General features: G+C 42.9%; 3 protein-coding genes across 14 annotated transcripts in view; 1 reads left to right on the forward strand and 2 right to left on the reverse strand.

The window, feature by feature from the left end:
- The window catches only part of CCPG1 (cell cycle progression 1), a 66,870-nt gene extending 50,216 nt beyond the window's left edge, over positions 1 to 16,654 (reverse strand). For 6 of the 7 annotated variants that reach the window (XM_063596662.1, XM_063596658.1, XM_063596661.1 and 3 more), the window contains exon 1: positions 16,584 to 16,654. The gene's annotated coding sequence lies outside the window, so the exon portion shown is untranslated. Of the gene's footprint in view, positions 1 to 14,031; positions 14,111 to 16,583 lie in introns of those variants that run through there. The other variant, XM_063596656.1, reaches the window with a different exon arrangement.
- Positions 14,259 to 24,502, forward strand: PIERCE2 (piercer of microtubule wall 2). The gene is made up of 2 exons (XM_003827868.5): positions 14,259 to 14,599; positions 24,055 to 24,502. Exons 1-2 carry the CDS (start codon positions 14,582 to 14,584, stop codon positions 24,400 to 24,402), a joined length of 366 nt encoding a protein of 121 aa, XP_003827916.1. The 5' UTR covers positions 14,259 to 14,581; the 3' UTR covers positions 24,403 to 24,502.
- DNAAF4 (dynein axonemal assembly factor 4) overlaps positions 16,584 to 25,534 on the reverse strand; it is an 88,712-nt gene continuing 79,761 nt past the window's right edge. For 3 of the 6 annotated variants that reach the window (XM_034938792.3, XM_008953185.5, XM_034938795.3), the window contains one exon: positions 23,604 to 23,965. In XM_034938792.3, the coding sequence (XP_034794683.1) occupies positions 23,867 to 23,965 (99 nt within the window). In that variant the 3' untranslated portion in view covers positions 23,604 to 23,866. Of the gene's footprint in view, positions 16,655 to 18,453; positions 18,581 to 23,603; positions 23,966 to 25,534 lie in introns of those variants that run through there. The other 3 variants (XM_055098535.2, XR_004666523.4, XR_010109923.1) reach the window with 3 other exon arrangements.

Genomic DNA, 25,534 nt, shown 5'->3' on the forward strand with positions numbered 1-25,534 from the left:
CACCCTGCCCAGCTAATTTCTTTTTAAGAGTCGGGGTCTTGCTAGTTTGGTAGGCTGGTCTCGAACTTCTGGGCTCAAGTGATCCACCCACCTCGGCCTCCCAAAGTGCTGAGATTACAGGTGTGAGCCACTGTACACAGCCTAAAGATTATTTTATTAAAGGACTGAATAACCAACTATATAAGGGAGAAAGTGTAGGATAGCTCACAGGTTTCTGGTTTAAGTGACTGGGTAACTGGAAGAATTCTATATGAAACAAGAAGTAGGTGAGGGCTTTGTGATAAGAAAAACTGGCTGAAGCCTAAAAAGCATTCTTTCTCCACTGTGTGAAAGCTTCCCTCCTTTCCTTTGCCTGCTCCCATCTTCTAACCGATTTCAAAAAAAAGTAAAATACATTACTGACTTGGGACAACTTAACATACTTGAATTACTCAAATCAATAAGCCCACTTTAATCAGGCCCCAGTTTAATGCTTTGTTTACTTCCTTCAGGGAAAGATAACATTCAAACCAGCCAATTATCCCACAGAACTGATCTTCATGGTTTCTCTGAATAAATATAGAAATTGATCCTCACAGTCTTAAAACTTGAGAAAGTTCTATTTGTGTTATCTAAGCTCCTTTCTTAGGAAACAAACCATCAGGCCTCCTAGATAGTATTAAGAAGCTGAAACTTACTTAACAGATCACTGCAACTGGACAATGAGAAGCCAGAGCCCGCATGATTGCTTAACTGACCACCTGCTGCCTGTTGACCAACTTCTCTTCCTCACCCCTCTCTAATTCCTGTTTGCCCACACATGGTTACATTTCTTCTCTGCTATATAGACCTCTAATTTTAGTCAGTCAGAGATGGATGAGACTGATCTCCCATCTCCTTGGCTGCAGCACCCAATTAAAGCCTTCTTCCCTGGCAATACCCGTCTCTGTGATTGGCTTTCTGTGCGGCAAGCAGCAGGACCGAGACCAAACCCCTGGTGTTTTGGTAACACCATCCAGCCCAAAAGAGAAAAAAAGATTTCCCGCTGGCCCTAACACCACCATGACAATTTGGATAAGCAAAACTAACAGGCTTACTAAAGAACCCTATTAATTCAGCTGTTCTCAAAATGTTGAGCACGTACTACAATCAAAGGAAAAAAAAAAAAGTAACTTTTTAAGCCCTATCCTAGACACAGTGAATATGAAAGCCCCCTGGCAGTTTGAACCTCCCCATTATAGCTAGAGATCTTCAAATGATAATCTCATTATGTAATTCCTTTAAAATGTTAAGATTTTCTTCAAGATAATGCCCCAAAGCCTTGAATATCAAGTATTTTATCTCTAGCTCTCATCTCTTTTAATTCATTCCCCCTTTGCCCAAACTTCTCAATTCCCCTCAAAATGCTTGGCTTTGTCTTTACTCCAGGGCTTTACATATTCTGATCAGTTGCCCATCCCCTTTACCTCCACCCAAACTCCTCTGCTTGTCTCAGCTAACGGTTCATTTCCTTTGAGAACCATTCCTTGACCCCATCCCTAAGACTCTATTATTTTCTGCATCTGGCACTTAATATAGAATATTGTGCTGTAATTGCTTGTTTACCAGCCTATAATGTATTCCCAACACATATTGAATGAATGCTAAATACATATTAAGCAATCAATAAACAAGAAAGGTAACCACGTCTGGGTGATAGTGCAGTTAATTGTTCTTTACAGAACTCAAAATTAGGCTGGGTGCGGTGGCTCACACCTGTAATCCCAGCACTTTGGGAGGCCAAGGCAGGCAGATCACGAGGTCAGGAGTTAAAGACCAACCTGGCCAACATAGTGAAACCCCATCTCTACTAAAAATACAAAAAGGCATGCTGGCGTGCGCCTGTAGTCTCAGCTACTCAGGAGCCTGAGTCAGGAGAATTGCTTGAAACCAGGAGGTGGAGGTTGCAGTGAGCCAAGATCGCACCACTGCACTCCAGCCTGGGCAACAGAGCAAGACTCCACCTCCAAAAAAAAAAAAAAAAGAACTCAAAATTCTGGAGAAATCCATGAGCTTCCTCTCCCATTAATCTGACCATTGGTAAATGTATAAACCCTCCCCATTTTAAGAGCTTTACTAATAGTAATTTAGAAATAAGCAGAATTTACAGGACAGTTACAAAGGCTAAGAAATCATACGGTTATAAAAAGAAGAATACTTTGTAAAGACAATAAACTTGAAGCTCTGTTTAGGCTCAGGCTTCCTTTTATTCCACAGAGTAGTTTCTTTAACTCGATCTCCAGTCATATATTTCCAATTGCTTTTGATGTCCCCTTGCAGGTTTCTCAAGTGTTTAACACACAACAGCTACAATACTGAAATCATCTTCCTGCTGCTCCTATTTCTGCTAACTCACAGAATTGCAGTAGCCAAAAACAATACAGCCATTACAAGCAAGAGTCACCACACATCCAGGTCAAAAACCTTAGACTTATGTCGACAAAAACAGTCAAACCCTGTAAAATATTTGAGGAGATTTATTCTGGGATAGATTTATGCTGGGATAGAGAAGCTTAACTCTAAAAAGGATGGTCAGGGCAAGCTTCATTGCTAAAGTATATGTGAGCAAAGATTTGAATGAGTGAGGCACCATTATATACAGTTAACTGGAGGAAGAGCATTTAAGAAATAGTAGCTATAAAGCTGAGATCAGAGCTCTACCTCTGAGAAACAGCAAGGAGGCCTGTGTGGATCGCCTAGCAGGAGAGAGGAGGAAAAGATTAAACACAAGATAAGCCGGGCGCGGTGGCTCACGCCTGTAATCCCAGCACTCCAGGCTGAGGTGGGCGGATCACGAGGTCAGAAGATCGAGACCATCCTGGCTAACACAGTGAAACCCTGTCTCCACAGAAAAACACAAAAAATTAGGCGGGCGATTAGCCGGGCGTGGTAGCGGCCGCCTGTAGTTCCAGCTACTTCGGACGCTGAGGCAGTAGAATGGCGTGAACCCGGGAGGCGGAGCTTGCAGGGAGCCGAGATTGCGCCACTGCACTACAGCCTGGGCGACAGAGCGAGACTCCGTCTCAAAAAAAAAAAAAAAAAACAACCCACAAGATAATAAACAGAGTGGTGGCAAGGGGACAGACTGAATACGGCTTACAGATCCTAAGACTCCTTTTAAAAAGCGTTTTAGCTTTACACTCTGAGAACTAAAAGTCACAGAAGGGTTTTGAGAAAAGGAATAAAAGATCACTCTGGCTACCTACTGGGACAGCATTGTGGGGGAGCAAAGGCAGAAGCAAGAAGTTCATTTGCATGGCTACTATGATAATCCAGGTGAGACATGATGGTGGTTTGGACTAGAATGGTGGCAGTGAAGACAGTGAGAAATGGACAGATTATACACGGATTTCAAAGGTACAGCAGCCAACAGGACTTCCTGATGTATTGAATATGGGGTATAAAGGATGACTCCTGGCCTCACCGACTACTAGAATGGAATAGCTACTGAGGCAGGAAGACTTCAAAAAGAGCAGGTTATGAGAAGAAAATCAGTAAATTGGGCCGGGCATGGTGGCTCACACCTGTAATCCCAGCACTTTGGGAGGCCGAGGTGGGCAGATCACTTGACGTAAGGAGTTCATGACCAGCCTGACCAACATGGTGAAACCCTGTCTCTATTAAAAATACAAAAATTGGCCAGGTGGTCTGGTGGATGCCTGTAGTCCCAGCTACTCGGGGGGCTGAGGCAGGAGAATCGCCTGAACTCGGAGGTGGAGGTTGCAGTGAGCCGAGACTATGCCACTGCACTCCAGCCTGGGAGATAGAACAAGACTCCATCTCAAGAAAAAAAAAGAAGAAGAAGAAAAGGAAACCAGCAAATTGGTTTGGGGCATTTTAAATCTGAGATAGTTATTATCAAATCCAAGAGGAAACATAACGTAGGCGTCTGGAGACTGAATTCAGGGGAGAGTTAGAGGCTAAATAAGTCATTTAAAAACACTTCGGTGGAGGCTGTCAAAATCTGTAAGAATAACACAACAACAGTATCAATTTTACCTCATAAAATATAACTGGAATGAATATTACCTGATATGATGGGGCCCCTCATCATTCCTGGGTAGCTACATTTTACTATGAAAAAGGTGAGGTTTCCATTACCATTATATCTTCTAGAACTAGACAAGATGGAGAAGAATGGGAGCATTATTCTCCCACACGTCTACAATTCCGAAGTAAGGCAACCAATAGGCTATAGGCAAAGACCTCAAAGTGCAGCTGTACTGTCATGTGACCAAAGATAAGCGAGTCAGTCTGGAGTGCTTTCAAGAACGTATTTGTAAAATACTCTTCAAAAGGTCTGGGTCTTTCACCTCCGCCAAAGGATATGAAAATGTCTGCTTTAAAACACATCACTTGAGAAAGGGAAGAGGATACAAGATCCCAACTAATGAAAACTTTTTTTTTTTTTGAGACAGAGTCTCACTCTGTCTCCAGGCTGGAGTGCAGTGGCGCGATCTCGGCTCACTGCAACCTCTGCTTTCCGGGTTCAAGAGATTCTCCTGCCTCAGCCTCCCAAGTAACTGGGATTACAGGTGCGCACCACCATGCCGAGCTAATTTTTGTATTTTTAGTAGAGATGCGGTTTCACCATGTTGGCCAGGATGGTCTCGATCTCTTGACCTCATGATCCGCCTGCCTTGGCCTCCCAAAGTGCTGGGATTACAGGTGTGAGCCACTGCGCCCAGCATGAAAACTTTTTTGAAGGCTACTTTTTGTCTAATAAACGTATGAAAATATTTTAAATGAGCCTATCCTCATCTGGAACATGAAACTGCATTCATTCATTCAACATATGCTTATTGAGTACCTACTGTGTGCCATGAACTCTTCTAAGTGCTGAAGATACAGGACTGAAAGAAAGAAAACAAAAACAAAAGAAAAACCTCCCCCAAAGAAAAGTACTTTTTGAAGACAGAGTTAGCCAGCTGGTGCCCAGTGCCATGGAGAAAAAAGTGAGGGCAGAGTAGGGGTGGGGATGGTGCAAGAACTGGAATGTTAAATAGGGTGGTTAGGGAAGGCCTCCTTGAAGTCCTGAAAACAGTTCTGAAGAATGAGTGAGTAGTTTTCCATCTTTTTTTTACCTGAACACAACTGAGATTTAGTTCTATGGATGAAACACCTAGAGATAAGCTAAATATTAAAAAGACCAACTGTCAGGCCGGGTACAGTTCCAGATTAGCCTGGCCAACATGGTGCAAACCTCATCTCTACTAAAAATACAAAAAAAAAAAAAAAAACTAGCCGGGCATGGTGGTGGGCACCTGTAGTCCCAGCTACTTGGGAGGCTGAGGCAGAAGAATGGCTTGAATCCAGGAGGCAGAGATTAAAGTGAGCCAAGATTGTGCCACTGCACTCCAGCCTGGGTGACAGAGCAAGACTCTGTCAACCAAATTGAATTCACATCTAAAATATCAAAATGAAACTGATAAAAAAGATCCTTAAGAAGCAAATATCTGTAACTCATGAAAAGTAGGTTGAGCCTTCAGAGAGTAATTCAAATTATCTAGGTAAAAGGGACTGGAAAGTGAAGACATTCCAAAAGGTAGAGAAAGTAGAAAGCACAACAGCACAGAAAACTTACGTTCTAAGAACTCCACGAAAAGCCACAGACTGGGCCGCTGGCTCACGTCTGTAATTCCAATACTTTGGGAGGCCGAGGCAGGCAAATCGCTTGAACTCACGAGTTTGAGACCAGCCTGGGCAACATGGTGAAGACCCATCTCTACTAAAAATACAACAAATTAGCAGGGCGTGGTGGCTCACACCTGTAATCCCAGCACTTTGGGAGGATCACTTGAGACCAGCCTGGCCCGTGGCAAAACCCCATCTCTACTAAAAATACAAAAAAATTAGCTAGGCCCACATAGTGGCAGGAGCCTTTAATCCCAGCTACTCAGGAGGCTGAGGCACAAGAATTGCTGCTTGAACCCAGGAAGTGGAGGTTGAACTGAGCCGAGATAATACCACTGCACTCCAGCCTGGACAAGATACTCTACCTCAAAAAAAAAAAAAAAAAAAAGGCCAGGGGTGGTGAGTCACACCTGTAATCCCAGCACTTTGGGAGGCCGAAGTGGGCGGATCACGAGGTCAGGAGTTCGAGACCAGCCTGGTCAACATGGTGAAACCCCACCTGTACTAAAATACAAAAATTAGCCAGGCATGATGGTGCGTGCCTGTAATCCCAGCTACTTGGGAGGCTGAGGCAGAAGAATCGCTCGAGCCCAGGAGGTGGGGGTTGCAGTGAGCCGAGATCACACCACTGCACTAAGGCCTGGGTTACAGAGCCAGACTCCATCTCAAAAATAAATAAAAAAGGCCAGGCACACTCCAGTGAAACTCCATCTCAAAAAAAAAAAAAAAAAAAAAAAAATTATAGATATTGCTAAATTGCTCTCCCAAAGGTAGTACAAAGTTGCTGCCAACAACATATGAAAGTACCTGTTTCTCCACAATCCCACCAACAGAGTAACAACCATCTTTAATTTGCACTCATCTCATGAGCAAAATAATAAATTCCTTAATCTGCACTTCCCAGAAGACTTCAGTGGGGCTGTGCATCTTGTATTTACTGGCTATCCTCATCTCCTTTTCTGTGAAGCATCTATATTCATATGTTCACTTTCCTATTAGATTGTCATTACTGATTTGTAGTTCCTTATAAGTTGGGTCATGAATTAATGTTCTAGCATGCCTCAAACATTTTTAAAGTATCTTTATTATGTTTCAAATTTTATACAGTCAATGTAGAGGCTGGAAAACAGGGTGTCCTTTATAGTATCTAGATTTTGTATCTTGTTTTAGAAAGTTTTTCCTGCTCCCAAGACTATAAAATTATTCTCCTGTATTTTCTAATACTTCCACAGTTTTTGGCTTTTACATTTAGCTGTTTAATTCGTGCATTTGGATTTTTTTTCTTTTGGTGTGAAGTGGAAATTAAACCAAATATTGAATATTCTACACTTTTTCTATAATTTGAAATGCCACCTTTTGTCATATAAAGTCCCACACATTTATTAATCCATTTCTGTGTTCTCTATTCTGTTCCACTGATCTATTTTCTATTCCTGAACCACTACAACGCTGGTTTAATTGCTACGGTACTGATGGCTTTCTACAGTGCCATTTTTCAACCTTCCCTGTCCCTCCCTAAAAACACACTACTGCTGGGCGCAGTGGCTCATGCCTATAATCCCAGCATTTTGGGAGGCCGAGGCGGGTGAATCACCTGAGGTCAGGAGTTCAAGACTAGCCTGGCCAATATGGCGAAACTCCGTCTCTACTAAAAATACAAAAATTAGCCAGGCATGGTGGCCCATGCCTGTAATCCCAGCTATTCGGGAGGCTGAGGCAGGAGAATCGCTTGAACCAGGAGGTGGAGGTTGCAGTGAGCCGAGACCATGCCATTTCACTCCAGCCTGGGCGTAAGAATGAAACTCCGTCTCAAAAAAAAAAAACCACTACTACCTATAAACATAGAGGCAAAGATGAAAGAGACTGCAGGTTACATACACTTATACCCAGTGCTAAAATATTTTTCTTCCCACTCAGAGTCTGCCCAACTTTAAGAGTAAGTATTCTGTACCATAAGGACACACTCCTTAGTGTGACACTGAAAAACTCCCACTATCTGGTTCTCACCTAATTTGCAACTAATCTGATTAGCTTTCCTCGTCATATGGCCGAAGTAATTTAATTGCTGTCTTCTGAACACAAAATGGACAACCCTAACTCCATGTCTTCACTTCCTGAAATGCTTTTCTTCCTTCATTCTGATTTCTGTATTTAAAGCTGTCTTCTCCCATGAAATTTTCCTAGATCACTGTTTCTGACATACACTGATTTCATTTTCCCCTGAATCTATAGCACTTACTATACTTCTCAGCATAATTTGCCTAATGGTAGCTTACATTACTTACTTTTTTCCTTGAGCTACTTTATTAATTAGTATTAAGTTCAAAGTTTTGATAAATAGCTCCAATTTTATTTGTTAATGTCTTTATTATAGCTTTATTTTTAGAGACAGGATCTCGCTCTGTCACTCACCCAGGCGGGAGTACAGTGGCGCCATCACAGCTCACTGTAACCTCAAACTCCTTGGCTCAAGCGATCCTCCCACCTCAGCCTCCTGAGTAATTGGGACTACAGGTACACACCACCAAGTCAGGCTAATTTTTGTATTTTTAGTAGAGACGGGGTTTCACCATGTTGGGCCAGACTGGTCTCAAACTCCTGACCTCAGGTGATCCACTCTCCTCGACCTTCCAAAGTGCTGGGATTACAGGCATGAGCCACCACACCCAGCCAATATGTACTTGTTTCTAAAATACTTTTTCTTTATCGTAAATATTCTATATATCAACCTAACTTGAAGTTAATCTCAAGGGTCAGATCCTCTCATAGCCAGAGATAACTTCCCCAGAAGGAAAAATCTAAACTCCATTATTTCTTTGGCTCAAAGACTAATGCTTTAAACATGAAATGTATTTCTCAGAGGACCTGAGATTTCACATTCAATGTAGTCTCGTTGTTCATGAAATAACTTAAAGATCCATTTGAGAATATTAAAAACAATAGCTACTTCCTATTGTCAAACTAGACTGATGACCATTCTTACACTTATAGAAGTGAGATTAAAACAAATCAAAACCAAAATTAAAAGCTCAACCACAAAAGTACACTGCAGTTTCAGGACATTTGATGCAACAGAGTGCAAAGTCACAGTCAGGAGAGGAGCCAGGTTTCCTTCAGTCTGGAAAAAGCCACCAATCTCTACCAAGAAATCAAATGAATACCCCATTTGACTTTTTTTCTTCATCAAACTTCCCAGTCAAAAAGTATTTATCACATCAAGGCATCACACTTCAAACATATAAGTGCTTTATGTAAATGCACTTAGTACAATAATACTTCATATGAGTAGATAACTCCACCACTTACAAAGCAATTTCATTTTCATATCTGATTTAATCTTCACAAATACCCCCATAAAGGCAGCTTGCTATTATTTACAAATTCCAAATGAAAACGAACAGAAAATTATAAATAATTACTTCCTCAACATAATTAAAAATCCTCTGATTTCCAACCTAATGCTCTTTTTACATTTCAACATGCTGGCAATATGAACCAGAAGTAAGATTTTGTAAGATTTTAAAAGAATAGTGATTTGGATAAGTACTTAAAAAAAAAAAAAGATTTCAGGCTTCCTGTGATGACAGAAAAAAATACTTAACTCCCACTTCTTATTTTCTAATACTTCCTCAAGTAATTCTATAGACCCTTAAAGAGCTTTCCACACATTAAATACCCTTTGGGGGAAAAAAATCCCTTTATTTATCACTTAATTACAATCCTTCCCATATCATAGGGCTGAATTTCATCTTAGAACTCAAATTGAGAGAAAATATGGCCAAGTTTATCTGATGCAATACATTGCAAATGACCTTTGAAACCAAGTGTTTTAGTCTAGTTACAATTATGGAACTGACAGGAAGGAAATTTGTGAAAATGTAATCCTTTATCACTTACAATACTGCAACTTCCTCATCTTCACCACAAAGAAACACAAACATAATTCAGCCTCCAGCAGTTCTGCACTGTTACATGAGTCTGCATTTTTTGTTTAAAGTACCTTGGACTTAACAGGCCTTGCTGCTGTGTTCATGTTCTTAACATGTTCAAAAACTACTACTTCCATGATTTTAGCAGTTCATATGCACCTAGTTTTTAAAAGTCTTTCTTTAACTTGAATAAGAATATAATTATACAACCCATACAATAATACTGTGGAATGAGTTAGTAAATCAGACATGTTAATCAATTATGAATTTTTCTTATGCCCTGTGAATAGACCCAAAGCCTAATAACATATTGAGCCAACTCACTACACAGAATATACAAAATTGTAAGGTAAAAAATATTGAAAAGAAATTGACATTTGGAGTAGGCAAGCTCCAAAGAAGACAACCTAAGAAAATAAAGTATGAACACCACAACCTGAAAAACAATGTGTTACCAGTGTTTTTTGTAAAACACTTTAGAATAGATATTTTATCCAGTGTTAATGGACACTTGGTGTTAAGGTAAACCCCCTTAATTTTTAAGGGCTGATAGTAGCCAAAAAAAAAAAAAAGTACTGTATATTACTGTGGAAGAACAATGTAGCCCTTTACAACAGAAAGCAAAATGTGGGCTAATGATTGATTATACTACTTACCAGTCCATATCCAACATAACCATAACAAAAAATAAAAACAAAAATAGACATAAGCCAAAATATCAGACATATAAAACATGGTACTGAACGTGATTCAATGTTAACAAGTTTAAGATTTTCCAGGCTTAAGTGAAGAAAAGCTAAGTACTTTCACCTCTGATTTAACTGTACAAGGTGAAAAGAAACCAGATCAAAAGATGGGATGTACAGGCCAGACATGGAGCTCTCATGCCTGTATCCAGCACTCTGGGAGGCTAAGGCAGGAAAATCGCTTGAACTCAGGAGTTCAAAGAGACCAGCCTGGGAAACATAGCGAGACCCTGCCTCTACATAAAATTTTAAAATTAGGGCCAGGCGCGGTAGCTCACGCCTGTAATGCCAGCACTTCGGGAGGCCCAGGCAACCGGATCACGCATTCAGGAGATCGAGACCATCCTGGCCATTATGGTGAAACCCCATCTCTACTAAAAATACAAAAATTAGCCTGGCATGGTGGTGTGTGCCTGTAATCCCAGCTACGTGCCTGTAATCCCAGCACTTTGGGAGGCCAAGGCGGACAGATCACTTGAGGCCAGAAGTTCATGACCAGCCCAGCTAACATGGCAAAACCCAGTCTCTACTAAAAATACAAAAATTAGGTCAGGGGCAGTGGGTCACGTCTGTAATCCCAGCACTTTAGGAGGCTGAGGCAGGCGGACCACCTGAGGTCGGGAGTTTGAGACCAGCCTGACCAATATGGAAAAAACTCTGTCTCTACTAAAAAATGCAAAATTAGCCAGGCATGGTGGCGCATGCCTGTAATCCCAGCTACTCGGGAGGCTGAGGCGGGAGAACCGCTTGAAACCAGGAGGCGGAGGTTGTGGTGAGCTGAGATCTTGCCATAGCACTCCAGTCTAGGCAACAAGAGCGAAACTCCGTCTCAAAAAAAAATTTAGTGGGGCATGGTGTCACATGTCTGTGACATGTGACAGCTACTGGGAGGCTGAGGCAGGAGAATCACACTTGAACTCAGCTTGAATCACACTGTAATCCCAGCTACTAGGAAGCAGAGGTTGCAGTGAGCCGAGACTGAACTACCATACAATAGAGCGACACTCTGTCTCAGAAAAAATATTAGCCAGGCCTAGGCCTGGTGACATGTGCCTGTAGCCCCAGCTATGTGGGAGGCTGTGTTGGGATCACTTGAGCCCAGGAGGCTGCAGTAAGTCGTGTCCAGGCCACTGCACTCCAGACTAGGTGACAGAGCAAGACATCATCTCCAAAAAATAAAATGAGATCTACAAATGCTACAAATTGTCGGATCTGTTATTTTCTTCGAGTCCACCTAATTCATTTATGGTCCCTACTCTCCAAATAATTTACACTTAAATTCATATAGTCTACAGATGCAGCAACAGGGACTTTGCCTGTGTTTTTTACTGTTGTTGCTTATTTGGTGTTTTTGAGACAGTCTCACTCTGTCACCCAGGCTAGAGTACAGTGGCATGATCTCAGCTCACTGCAACTTCTGCCTCCCGGGTTCAAGCGATTCTCCTGCCTCAGCCTCCTGAAAAGCTGAGATAACAGGCATCCGCCACCATGCCCAGCTAATTTTTGTATTTTTAGTAGAGACGGGGTTTTGCCATGTTGGCCAGGCTGGCCTTGAAGTCCTGACCTCAAGTGATCCGCCTGCCTTGGCTTCCCAAAGTCCTGGGATTACAGGCATGAGCCACCGCTCTAGGCCCTTATTTTCTTTTTAAAGTAATGTTCATAGAGTCCATAACTGGAATTGCTGCTTTTTTTTTTTTTTTTGCATAAGGGTGGGGCTTTCCACTAGAAAGTGAAAAAAATGATATAGAAACTCTCAAAGTGCTGTTAACACTTGCATCCTTTTTTAAAAGTTTTTTCTACAGAAAACTTGAAAAATACAGGAAAGTACAAGAAAAATCATTTCTAGTTTCACTATCTACACTTTTATAACTGTGAATATCCTTTATTTCTTTTCTTTCTTTTTCTCTCTTTTTTTGTTTTTTTTTTTTTGTTTTTTTTTTTTTGTTTTTTTGAGATAATCTCACTCTGTCACCCAGGTTGGAGTGCGGTAGCCAGATCTTGTGGCTCACTGCAACCTCCGCCTCCCGGGTTCAAGTAATTCTCCTGCTTCAGCCTCCCAAGTAGCTGGGATTACAGGCTAATTTTTATATTTTTAGTAGAGACGGGGTTTCACCATGTCGGCCAGGCTGGTCTCGAACTCTTGACCTCACGTGATCCACCTGCATGGGACTCCCAAAGTGCTGGGATTACAAGCCTGAGCCACCGCTCTGGACCCTTTAAGTCATTTCTAAAAGAAGTAAGTTTACTTTTTGTTCCATGGTTTACAAAATTGCAATTACACTATTTTCTAAACTGTTTTCATCTAAGGAGTATTTCCCACACCTTTAAATTGTATTTGGGCTGATTTTTAATAGCTTTTTTGACTGAAATTCCGCCCTCAGCGTAAAAGGTTAAAAATTATGAATTAACGCCCGCGCGGTGGGTCACGCCTGTAATCCCAGCACTCTGGGAGGCCGAAGTGGGCGGATCACGAGGTCAGGAGTCCGAGACCAGCCTGGCCGACACGGTGAGACACCCCCCCCCCCCACCCCGGTCGCCGTCTCTACTAAAAATACAAAATTTAGCTGGGCGTGGTGGCGGGCGCCTGTAATCCCAGATACTCGGGAGGCTGAGGCAGGAGAATCGTTTGAAACTGGAAGGCAGAGGTTGCAGTGAGCCGAGATCGCGCCACTGCACTCCAGCCTGGCAACAAGAGCGAAACCCTCCCTCAAAAAAAAAAAAAAAATTATGAATTAAAATAATACCCTCACCATCTCCATCTTCTGCTATATGACCTGAACTCAGAAAATAAAAGTAAACCATTCACACTGGATGTGTGTGATAAATATCCCCTGAGACGTGTGGGACCCAATATGATTCTAATCTTAAAAGATACGATGCAGTAATAGCGATATTTCAAGCACTATCCTGTAGATTGGAGGAGACAAATCTAAAATTCATAGTACTATATAGTTAGCTATTCTAACTACAAGAATGCCCAACTGTGTTTTTCAATAAAAGTAGAGCAGAACAGTGCAAACTTCACCACTCAACAAAATACCTTACTTGGTGCTCCCAATAGTGCTAAACATAAACAACGCGTACAAGGCACTGCATGGGACAGCTGCTAATGAGGACAAATCGATTAGGGTGACCAAAGCTAAAGGAGGCCACTGGAACTGGAGAAGGATATGGAGAGGTATTTGATCATCATCAGGCTGGCGTGCGAGCGGAAGTCTCCGGGCATTATTTAATATTTAATCTTTCTATTCCTGACATCACGGGGGCTCAAATGTCATCAAAAGACAGGCTGGCATTAAACCCGGCAGGGTGACGCACATAACATCTTACCATATGGATTTTCATCAGTCCACACCGACAAGCACCTCAAAGCCTGCCCAGTGAAGGAAGAAGGGTGGCCCAGGCCGTCAGCTCTCCCACCCTTGGCGCGCAGTTCGGTATAGCACTCGGGGTTTGGAGGCTGCAAGACCACCGGACCGGACGCCCCAGGGTCGGCTCGGGCCTCCGGAGCTGTGGACTCGCGCACGGCCCGATGAGGTCGCCCGTGCGGCCGCTGACACCAGGCGTTAAGTCCCCGCCCGAGCAGCCCCAGCCTAGGAGGCGGACCCCGCCACTGCTCCTCTACTGAGCCGAGCGTGTCGGCCAGGGACTCAGACAGTCGGCACAAACCCCCTCCCGGGGTCTAAGCCCGCCTAGTACAGTACCTGAAGGGGCAGCGCCACCTCCGCCCGATTGTGCTGGCTGCCCCAGTGGCGGCGGTCACAGCTCGGGCGCCAATGACGCCTCTTATAAAAACAACCTGCTCGCAGGCGTCTGCAGCCGGCAGGCGGTGACCGGCTGGGCGCCGCAGTGCATGCCGGGACGCGTAGTCCCGCCTGCGCCTCCTGCCCGGCAGCGGTGAAGAGAAGAACTACCACTCCCGAAGAGGAGCGCAGGCCGCCGCCGGGCGGCTGCGGGAAGCTGGGCCAGGCGGCCGCAGATCCCCACAACATCCGGGAGCCGGCGACCACTTCCAGTTGCTATGGTTACGAGTTGCAACCTCCAAAAAGAATTCGTGGTTTCACCCGGGAAAACAGCTCCCCGGATTAAACGGATAGGTTTACACATACTGATCCACCCAGCTATTCATCTTCTGTTTGCTGCTTTAATTGGGTGCGGTTAAAAGGCCACGTCCCTAGGCGTTCACCGGCTTTCTTGCCATCTGCTGCATGAAAACTGATTTTGCCGAAAAAATTAACAAAGAAGATAGCGAAAATGACAGACCGCGACCGGGTGAGTTTAGGCAGAGGGCTAGATGTTTGGCAATGTTGGTATTCGCTAGTATAATTTGAGGCACCACCTACTCCTACCACCCCCAACCCCACAACCCCGAAAAGCACTTTACAAGGCAACTACTGAGCTTTTACATTTACACTTGTAAATGCACGTTTCCTTAAGTCCGAATAGCCTCTGAAGGTGTAAAGACCATCGGGATTGTATGCATTCATACCCTACTGTTGCAAACTGTTCAGTGATGGTTTTGAACAAGAAAAACGTACTTTGTTAATTGTATACTTATTTAAATTGCACTTTGTCAAAGAAGAGAGTTGTTTTGAAAAAGGATTTGGTGGCCGGGCGCCGGGGCTCAACGCCTGTAATCCCAGCAATTTGGGAGGCCTAGGCGGGCGGATCACCTGAGGTCAGGAGTTCGAGACCAGCCTGACCTACATGGTGAAACTCCGTCTCTACTAAATACAAAAAATTAGCCAGGAGAGGTGGCGCGCGCCTGTAATCCCAGCTACTTGGGAGGCTGAGGCAGGAGAATTGCTTGAACCTGGGAGGCAGAGGTTGCAGTGAGCCGAGATTGCGCCACTGAACTGCAGCCTGGGCAACAAGAGCAAAACTCCGTCTCAAAAAAAAAAAATTTTACATTTATATTCACTCTTTACAGAAGCAATAAAAAGTTTAGGTTTCATTCTCTGTCCCCTAATTGTGGTAAAAGTAAATAAATAAATGGAAAAATTAATAATAAACGTAAACATTAGCAAGGAAGACGGTGGGCCTGAGCAGAGACGAAAGAGTGCCTCAAAATTAGACCTTTTTTATTTTTTATTTTTGCTTTTCTATTAACTATATTCAACATCAACAGTGACATCAAAAAATCTTAATTTTATAATTACAGCTTCTGCGATGGGCATTATTAATCAATGGCTTGTTTTCATTTATCTTTTTAAATGTATATGTATCTATACCAAAGGACTTCGAAAGGTCAAAGTGGTCTGGCTTTCTCTAACTGAAAATTAAATTACTAAGAAAGCTAATACCAGCTACTGGTAGATTTTTATACCTTTCAAGCCACTTTCACAGGCCAATTTTAAGATGTAATTTCTTCTGAAAAATCATTTACAATTTTAATTAACCTTTTTATCATTTAATAAAAGTTGATGACATGTGGCAGATAATTTGAACTCATCCTTTTATTATTCTTTGTATTGGCTGTTTGTTTCGTTCTTAACTATAGTCAGTTTGAACTCCACATTTTAAGAATATCAGGTTTGAAGAAGGTGAAACCCATATTAGAAAACTGCAGTGGTTGTCTATGATGTAAAGTATAAAGCAATGGGCCTTTTGTTTCTGAATCTATAAACATTTGTGAATTATCCTGGAAATCTAAAAAATTTTTAATTTAAGATTTAGCTTTTCCAGATTTTATGGTACTAATTATGCCAACAAAATTTATCAGCTAATTTGTCTTCTGTTTTTACTAGATTTCGTTTTCTGCATTATGTTTTGAGCCAAAGCTGATCGAAATTCTAGAACCAGTAGTAAAGAGGGTCATTTGATAACAAGAAGAGTTCTCAGCTGGGCGCGGTGGCTCATGCCTATAATCCCAGCATTTAAGGCCCAGTACTCTGGGAGGCCGAGGCAGGCGAATCGCCTGAGTTCAAGAGTTCGAGACCAGCCTGACCAACATGGAGAAACACTATCTCTACTAAAAACACAAAATTAGCCGGGCGTGGTGACGCATGCCTATAATCCCAGCTACTCGGGTGGCTGAGGCAAGAGAATCGCTTGAATCCTGGAGGCGGAGGTTGCAGTGAGCCAAGATCACGCCACTGCACTCCAGCCTAGGCAACAAGAGCGAAACTCCATCTCAAAAAATAAAAAACTAAAAAAGAGTTCTCAGTGACTGAAGGAGATAGTATTAACAACAACAACAACAAAATCTACAAGTTGCCCTGGGCAACCTGCTTAGGTGCCCATAAAAGTAAATTACCGTGGTACTTTTCTGCACAAGTCACAGGGCCTCCACCTTCCACCTATAAAGCTTTCCCGTGCTGAGGAAACCTAGAAAATTTAAGAAAAGCTGATCAGTTGAGATACCATCAAAATTTTAAAATTCTTATGATTTACTATTATCCAGTATCTGTGTTGTTAATATTTAAAACAAATTAATAAGCAGTATCAAAAAGAATAAACAGCAAGATCTGATGAGAATAACATTGATGACACTCAGTGAACCTGAGTTCTATTTCCAGCTTTGCCAACTACAAACTTATGAGTATTAAGTGAATATTAGCAAACCATATTATGCTAATACAAGGTCATTAACCTGTAGGTTTCAGAACTGTTTCTGGAAGATCATACATTGAGGTAAACCTGCAAAAAAGAAAATAATAAAATTTGGTGAGGCATGGTGGCTCACGACTGTAGTCCCAGCACTTTGGAAAGCTGAGGTAGGCGGATCATCAGAGGTCAGGAGTTTGGGAACAGCCTGGCCAACATGATGAAACCCCATTTCTACTAAAAACACAAAAATTAGCCAGGTGTGTTGGCAGGCACCTGTAGTCCCAGCTACTCTGGAAGCTGAGGCAGGGGAATCACTTGAACCTGGGACACAGAGGTTACAATGAGCTGCGACTGCGCCACTGCACTCCAGTTTAGGCGACAGGGCAAAACTCCATCTCAAAAAATAAAATAAAATAAAATAGTGATAAAAATTGATTCCATTTGGCCAGGCGCAGTGGCTCACACCTGTAATCCCAACACTTTGGGAAGCCGAGGCAGGTGGATCACTTGAGGTCAGGAGTCCAAAACCAGCCTGGTCATCATGGTGAAACCCCATCTCTACTAAAAATACAAAAATTAGGCTAGGCACGGTGGCTCAAGCTTGTAATTCCAGCACTTTGGGAGGCCGAGGCGGGCGGATCACCTGAGGTTGGGAGTTCGAGACCAACCTGACTAACATGGAGAAACCCCATCTCTACTAAAAATACACAATTAGCCAGGCATGGTGGTGCATGCCTGTAATCCCAGCTACTCGGGAGTCTGAGGCAGGAGAATGGCTTGAACCCAGAAGGCGGAGGTTGCGGTGAGCTGAGATTGCACCATTGCCCTCCAGCCTGGGCAACAAGAGCAAAACTCCTTCTCACAAAAAAAAAATAAATAAATTTAGCTGAGCGTGGTGGCGCACGCCTTTAAGCCCAGCGATTTGGGAGGCTAAGGCAGGAGAATTGCTTGAACCCAGGAGGCAGAGGTTGCAGTGAGCCAAGATCACGCCATTGCACTCCAGACTGGGCAACAGAGTGAGACTCTGTCTCCACACACACACACAAAAAAATTGATCCCATTCATATAGTGATTCACCATTTACATCAAATTTTATTTCATTTAATCTCCACAACCATAGGAACTATGGCAGATTTTTATTTACCAGTTTTACAGATAATATACAAATAAAGGTGAAATGATAAAGTATGAGAACCTAGGTCATAGTTGCTGCCTTGTGCTACTCTTCCAATATATCACATCCAGCCCTCTTTTGCTTATGATTCTTATTAAAATAAAGCAAAACATGAAAACATAGTATACTACACTATGATTCTGCCTCAAGTTTATAAAGTTAATAAATTCTGTGGAGTTGGTAGAAGAGATCTGAGAGGTCAAATAATCCAGGCTCCACTGTTTTACAAACAAATTTTAGGCACAGAGAATCTAAGTGACTTGTCCAAGTTTAAATTGCTTTATATTTGATTCATATTTTCAGTCCCCTTATTCATGGAAAAATACTTTCAAAAACTTTAGTAGGGACACTATTCAGGTAGAACATTAATAATTGACTGAAAGCTGGACACTGTGGCATGTACCTGAAGTCCCACCTTGAGAAGCCAAGGCCTGAGGATCACTTCAGCCCAGGAGTTCCAGGTTGCAGTGCACTATTATCCCATTTGTAAACAGCCAGTGCACTCCAGCCTGGGCAACAAAGTGAGATCTCTGTCTCAAAAAAAAGAAAAAGTTGATGAAGAGTAGATTGAATATGGTTTTATAGTACTTTTAAGTTAAAAGCTGGGGATTGACATGGTAGCTTATGGCCTGTAATCCCAGTGCTGTGGGAAGCCAAGGCAGGAGGATTGCTTGAGACCAGGAGTTCAAGACCAGCCTGGGCAACATAGCAAGACCTCATCCCTACAAAAAAATTATAAAAATTAAGGCTGGGCGCGGTGGTGCGCACCTATAATCCCAGCACTTTGGGAGGCCAAGGCGGGCGGATCACGAGGTCAGGAGATCGAGACCATCCTGGCTAACACGGTGAAACCCCGTCTCTACTAAAAATACAAAAAATTAGCCGGGCACGGTGGCTGGTGCCTGTAGTTCCAGCTACTCGGGAGGCTGAGGCAGGAGAATGGCGTAAACCCAGGAGGTGGAGCTTGCAGTGGGCCAAGATCGCGCCACTGCACTCCGGCCTGGGCAAAAGAGTGAGACTCCGTCTCAAAAAAAAAAAAAAAAATTATAAAAATTAGCTGGGTATGGTGGTGTGCATGTAGTCTTAGCTACTTGGGAGGGTCACTGGAATCCAGGAGTTTGAGGCTGCAGTGAACTACGATCACTACTGCACTCTAGCCTGAGTGACAGAGAAAAACTTTCTCCCTTCTCCACACCAAAACAGTTAATTAAAAGCTGCCCTTTAAGAATGTTTTTAAGGGCCTGGCATGGTGGCTCACGCCTGTAATCCCAGCACTTTGGGAGGCCAAGGCAGGCAGATCACTTGAGGTCGGGAGTTTGAGACCAGCCTGACCAACATGGAGAAACCCTGTCTCTACTAAAAATACAAAATTAGCTGGGCCTGGTGTGGCACATGCCTGTAATCCCAGCTACTCGGGAGGCTGAGGCAGGAGAATCGCTTGAACCTGGGAGGCGGAGGTTGCAGTGAGCCAAGATCGCGCCATTGCACTCCAGCCTGGGCAACAAGAGCAAAACTCCGTTTCAAAAACAAAAACAAAAAGAATGTTTTTATGGGGAAAGCATTTTAAATCAGCTTCATTTCAACTCATTAGGACTTTTTTTATTTTTCAGCTCTAAGTACATTTAAAATATGAGTAGATATAAGATATTACATAGACAAATGCTTTTTTTTTTTTGAGACGGAGTCTTGCTCTGTCGCCCAGGCTGGAGTGCAGTGGCAGGATCTCGGCTCAAGGCAAGCTCCACCTCCCAGGTTCACGCCATTCTCCTGCCTCAGCCTCCTGAGTAGCTGGGACTACAGGCGCCCGCCACCACGCCCGGCTAATTCTTTGTATTTTTAGTAGAGACAGGGTTTCACCGCATTAGCCAGGATGGTCTGGATCTCCTGACCCTGTGATCTGCCCGCCTCAGCTTCCCAAAGTGCTGGGATTATAAGCGTGAGCCACCGCGCCAGGCCTGGTTTTTTTTTGTTTTTTTTTTTTTGTTTTTTTTTTTTTGAGACAGAGTTTCACTCTTGTTGCCCCGGCTGGAGTCAGTGAGTGGCATAATCTCGGATCACTGCAACCTTGGCCTCCCGGGTTCAAGCAATTCCCCTGCCTCAGCCTCCCGAGTAGCTGGGATTACAGGTGTGTGCCACCACACTTGGCTAATTTTTTGTATTTTTAGTAGAGGCAGGGTTTCACCATGTTGGCCAGGCTGATCTCAGACTCCTGACCTCAGGTGATCCACCGCACTCGGCCTAGAAATGTTCTTATATTTGTAATTTTCCCAACTAGAAATGCAAATGAAATTAAATTTATAAAGGATTAGTCATTGTAAGTCTTCCAAAAAAGTTAGTAAGTGAAGTCATTAACTTTTAATAGATTTTCCAGCTGGGCATGGTGGCTCACGCCTGTAATCCTCCCAGCATTTTGGGAGGTTGAGGCGGGTGGATCACCTCAGGTCAGAAGTCCGAGGCCAGCCTGGCCAACATGGTGAAACCCCATCTCTACTAAAATACAAAAATTAGCTGGGCATGGTGGCGCACGCCTGTAATCCCAGCTGCTTGGGAGGCTGAGGCATGAGAATTGCTTGAACCCAAGATGGGGAGGTTGCAGTGAGCTGAGATGGCGCCACTACACTCCAGCCTGGGCAACAGAGTGAGACTCCATCTCAAAAAAAAGAAAAACAAAACATTGATTGTTCATCTATTAACTTTTAATAGGTGAACCATCTCAAAGTGAAATTTATTAAACAAAAAGTCTATTTATACTAACAGCACTTTAGAGAATACCCAGTTTGTAATTATTCTGACATAATTATACCAGGGCTGGGTGAACGTTTATCTTACATCAATGTAAGGTTGCAGAAGAAACTTAACTATTTAAGAAAATAAGCTATCTTCAAGTACTTCTATTAGTATTGTAGCAGGACAAGCCGCAGACAAAACCCCTCAGACACCGAGTTAAAGAAGGAAGGGCTTGGCCGGGCATGGTGGCTCACGCCTGTAATCCCGGCACTTTGGGAGGCCGAGGCAGGTGGATCACCTAAGGTCAGGAGTTGGAGACCAGCCTGGCCAACATGGTGAAACCCTGTCTCCACTAAAAATACAAAAATTAGCCAGGCGTGGTGGCAGGTGCCTGTAATCCCATCTACTCGGGAGGCTGAGGCAGGACAATCGCTTGAACCTGGAAGGCGGAGGTTGCAGTGAGCTGAGATCCTGCCATTGCACTCCAGCCTGGGGGACGAGAGTGAGACTTCATCTCAAAAAAAAAAAAAAAAAAAGAGGGAAGGGAAGGAAGGGCTTTATTCGGCCATTCGGCAAGAATCCCATCTCCAACAACCTAGCTCCCTGAGTGAGCAATTCCTGTCCCTCTTAAGGGCTTACAACTCTAAGGGGGTCCGCATGAGAGAGTCCTGATCGATTGAGCAAGCAGCGGGTACGTGACTGGGGGCTGCATGCACCAGTAATTAGAATGGAACAGAACAGGACAGGGATTTTCACAATGCTTTTCCATAAAATGTCTGTATTCTACAGATAACATAACCGATTAGGTCAGGGGTCGATCTTTAACTACCAGGCCCAGGGTGCGGCGCTGGGCTGTCTGCCTGTGGATTTCATTTCTGCCTTTTAGTTTTTACTTCTTCTTTCTTTGGAGGCAGAAATTGGGCATAAGACAATATGAGGGGTGGTCTTCTCCCTTAGTATTTTTGGCATTAGCATTAGAATTAAAATTAACTTCCATCTAAATCAGTACACATTTCAGTTCTTTTGTAAGTAATGCTGTGAATTAAATTTTTCTACAATAAAGTTTCTTAGGATAGAATTCACAATCAGAATTTCAGGATTCAGTCATGACATTTTTTAGAGTTTTTCATGCAGTTTGTTGGTTTTTTTAAACATTGTTATATACAGAGAGAGAGAGAGATAGAGTCTTTTGCTCTGTCACCAGGCTGGAGTGCAGTGGCGTGATCTTGGCTCACTGCAACCTCTGCCTCATGGGTCCAAGGGATCCTCTCCTGCCTCAGCCTCCCGAGTAGCTGGGACTACAGGCGCATGCCACCACAACCAGCTAATTTTTGTATTTTTAGTAGAGACGGGGTTTCACCATGTTGTCCAGGATGGTCTCAATCTCTTGACCTCGTGATCCGCCCACCTTGGCCTCCCAAAGTGCTGGGATTACAGGTGTGAGCCACTGCGCCTGGACGAAACATTGTTATATTAATTTATCAGGCCATCATCAATGCAAAGTGCTTTTCAGTGCCAAAATTATGTATCATCTATATATAAAACTACATATATATTTAATTTACATATTACATTGTAGTAAATGGCACCACCATCCGCCCAAGTGTTTGTCCAGAAACCTGGAAGTTATCCTAGATCTGTCCTTTTCCCTCACCACCCACCTCCAATCAATCATGAGATCCTGTGAATTCTACTTCCAAAATATATTTCAAATTTACTCCATCGGCTGGGCGCGGTGGCTCACACCTGTAATCCCAACACTTTGGGAGGCCAAGGTAGCTGGATCACCTGAGGTCAGGAGTTCGAGACCAGTCTGGCCAACATGGTGAAACCCTGTCTCTACTAAAAATTAAAAAAAATTAGCTGGGTGTCATGGTGAGCTCCCATAATCCCAGCTAGTTGGGAGGCTGAGGCAGGAGAATTGCTTGAACCCGGGAGGCGGAGGTTGCAGTAAGCCGAGACTGCACCATTGCAGTCCAGCCTGGATGACAGAGCGAGACTCTGTCTCAAAAAACAAACACACAAAACAAAACAAAACAAACACACAAAACAAAACAAACAAATTTGCTCCATCTCCATGCTACCACCTACTATATATTGTCATCATTACTCACATGGACTACTGCAGCTCCTCACCACATTCACACAGGCCCTAACAACAGCCAAAGTAATTTTACTAGAATTATATTACCTCATGTCACTCCTCTCCTTAAAACCCTTCAATAATTTTTCATTGCTTTTACAATAAAGATTCAGATTTTAAACACAGTCAACAAAACCCTAAGAGATCTAACCCCTGGCTCTCTATTCTGATCTCATGATATTTTCACCCTAATTTACTTGACTTTTGCCATACTTTATCCCCACCCCTATCTTTTACTTCCTTGTCTTATAGTCAATCTTAGATTGAATGGTACTTCAGTGGAATGGCTTTCCCTAACCCCCAACACTAGATTAGAACCCCCATTCTGTCTTCATTAATATCTTGTATTTTTTTTCTTCATAGCAGTTATCACAATTGTAATTATTCAGTTAGCTATGTAATTAGTTATTTAATGGCTGCCCACATACCCAGGCTAACCCTGGATGTTTATCTTGTCCCTTTCTCACTCTAAAATCAAGCTGTACTTCCTCTTCTAACTATGACTTTTACAGATTTTTTCCCTATGATTTACAGATTTTTAAATAAATTCTCATAGTTCTAGTACAGAATGTTTAAAAAGGTAACTTAGCATATTTTTGACAACTTTGCTCTGTGTACAGGTGTATGTGATTTTAAGGGTAGTCTTCAACGTCAAGAGAAGAGACCACCAAACAGGCTTTGTGTGAGCAATAAAGCTTTTTAATCACCTGGGTGGAGGCGGGCTGAGTCCGAAAAGACAGTCAGCGCGAAGGGAGATAGGGGTGGGGCCGTTTTATAGGATTTGGGTAGGTAATGGAAAATTACAGTCGAAGGGGGTTCAGGGGCAGGGGTCACAAGGTGCTCAGTAGGGGAGGTTCTGAGCCAGGAGAAGGAATTTCACAAGGTAATGTCATCAGTTAAGGCAGGAACCGGCCATTTTCACTTCTTTTGTGATTCTTCACTTGCTTCAGGCCATCTGGATGTACACGTGCAGGTCACTAGGGATATGATGGCGTAGCTTGGGCTCAGAGGCCTGACATTCAATGCCCTCAAGAGAACAGAATTCCTGAAAAAGGGAAGTGGGTGGGACTGAATTAAATTTTATTTTTTTCAGAACTTTATAATGGAGAATGATTTTATGTGTTTATCTTTTAGGATAAGAAAAGTACTTCACCTTCAAATTCAGACACAGAAATGAAATCTGAACAACTGCCTCCTTGTGTGAACCCTGGCAATCCTGTGTTTTCATGTATGTTGGATCCAAAGACACTCCAGACAGCCACCTCACTATCAAAACCTCAAATGATTATGTATAAAACCAATTCAAGTCATTATGGTGAATTTCTACCTATTCCACAGTTTTTCCCCTGCAATTATACTCCAAAGGAGCAAGTCTTTTCAAGCCATATCAGAGCAACTGGATTTTATCAAAATAACACTCTAAATACTGCACCTGACAGAACCAGAACTCTTGATTTTCCTAATATTCAACACACTCTATGAAAATATATTCCTTTGTATATTGAAGAGAAAATATACTCGGGAAAAATGAGTGTTAAATCTAAGGGTAGAATACCTAATAAAGAAGATAAAAAGTTTTGAATCAATTTTTAAAATAAGTTAAAGTATTTCAACTGATAACTACATGACAGTGACTTTTTAAATGAAAATATGTTCAAAATAGCAAAATAAAAGGTAGAAAGTGTTTTAGTCCATGTAATCCAAAAGCTTCAAAAGCCTTTCATATTTTAGTTACTTATCTATTGAGTATACTTATCAAGACAAAGGAACACAGGAGCTGTAAGGAAAAAAAAATTGATTTAAGGAAGCTTCTGACCAACAATTTCACACTTTTTTTTTTTTTTTTTTTTTGAGTTGGAGTCTCGCTCTGTCGCCCAGGTTAGAGTGCAGTGGTTGCTCACTGCGACCTCCGCCTCCCAGGTTCAAGCGATTTTCCTGCCTCAGCCTCCTGAGTAGCTGGGATTACAGGCACTCGCCACTACACCCAGCTAATTTTTTGTATTTTTAGTAGAGACGGGGTTTCACCCTGTTAGCTAGGATGGTCTCAATTTCCTGACCTGGTGATCCGCCTGCCTCGGCCACCCAAAGTGCTGAGATTACAGGTGTGAGTCACTGTGCCCAGCCAACACACTTATATTTTTTATTTTTGGAGAAATGGTTTCACCTTATCTCAGCCAAGCTGGAATGCAGTGGCATGATCATGGTTCACTGCAACCTCGGACTCCTGGGCTCAAACCATCCCCCACCTCAGCCTCTCGACTAGCTGGGACTACAGGCACCAACAACCATGCCCCTAGCTAATTTGTGGGGTGTGTGTGTGTGTGTGTAGATGGAGTCTCACTGTGTTGCCCAGGCTGATCTCAAACTCCTGTCCTCAACCAGTCATCCTGCCTCGGCCTCCCAAAGTGTTGGGATTACAGGAGTGAGCCACACTGCCCAGCCAATTTCCCACTTTTAACATTGTGTTAGTTCCCACTGCTAGGCTGGTGGAAGAGAGAACTTGTAATTTATTGATTGATTTAGCAAATATTTTTTGAACGCAGACTGATGGCAGACTGTACTATGCAAATAGAGATACAGAAATAAAAGACAGTGATTTTTGTTTTAATTAACA

Source organism: Pan paniscus, chromosome 16 (assembly GCF_029289425.2).
Source record: "Pan paniscus chromosome 16, NHGRI_mPanPan1-v2.0_pri, whole genome shotgun sequence".
Classification (NCBI taxonomy): domain Eukaryota; kingdom Metazoa; phylum Chordata; class Mammalia; order Primates; family Hominidae; genus Pan; species Pan paniscus.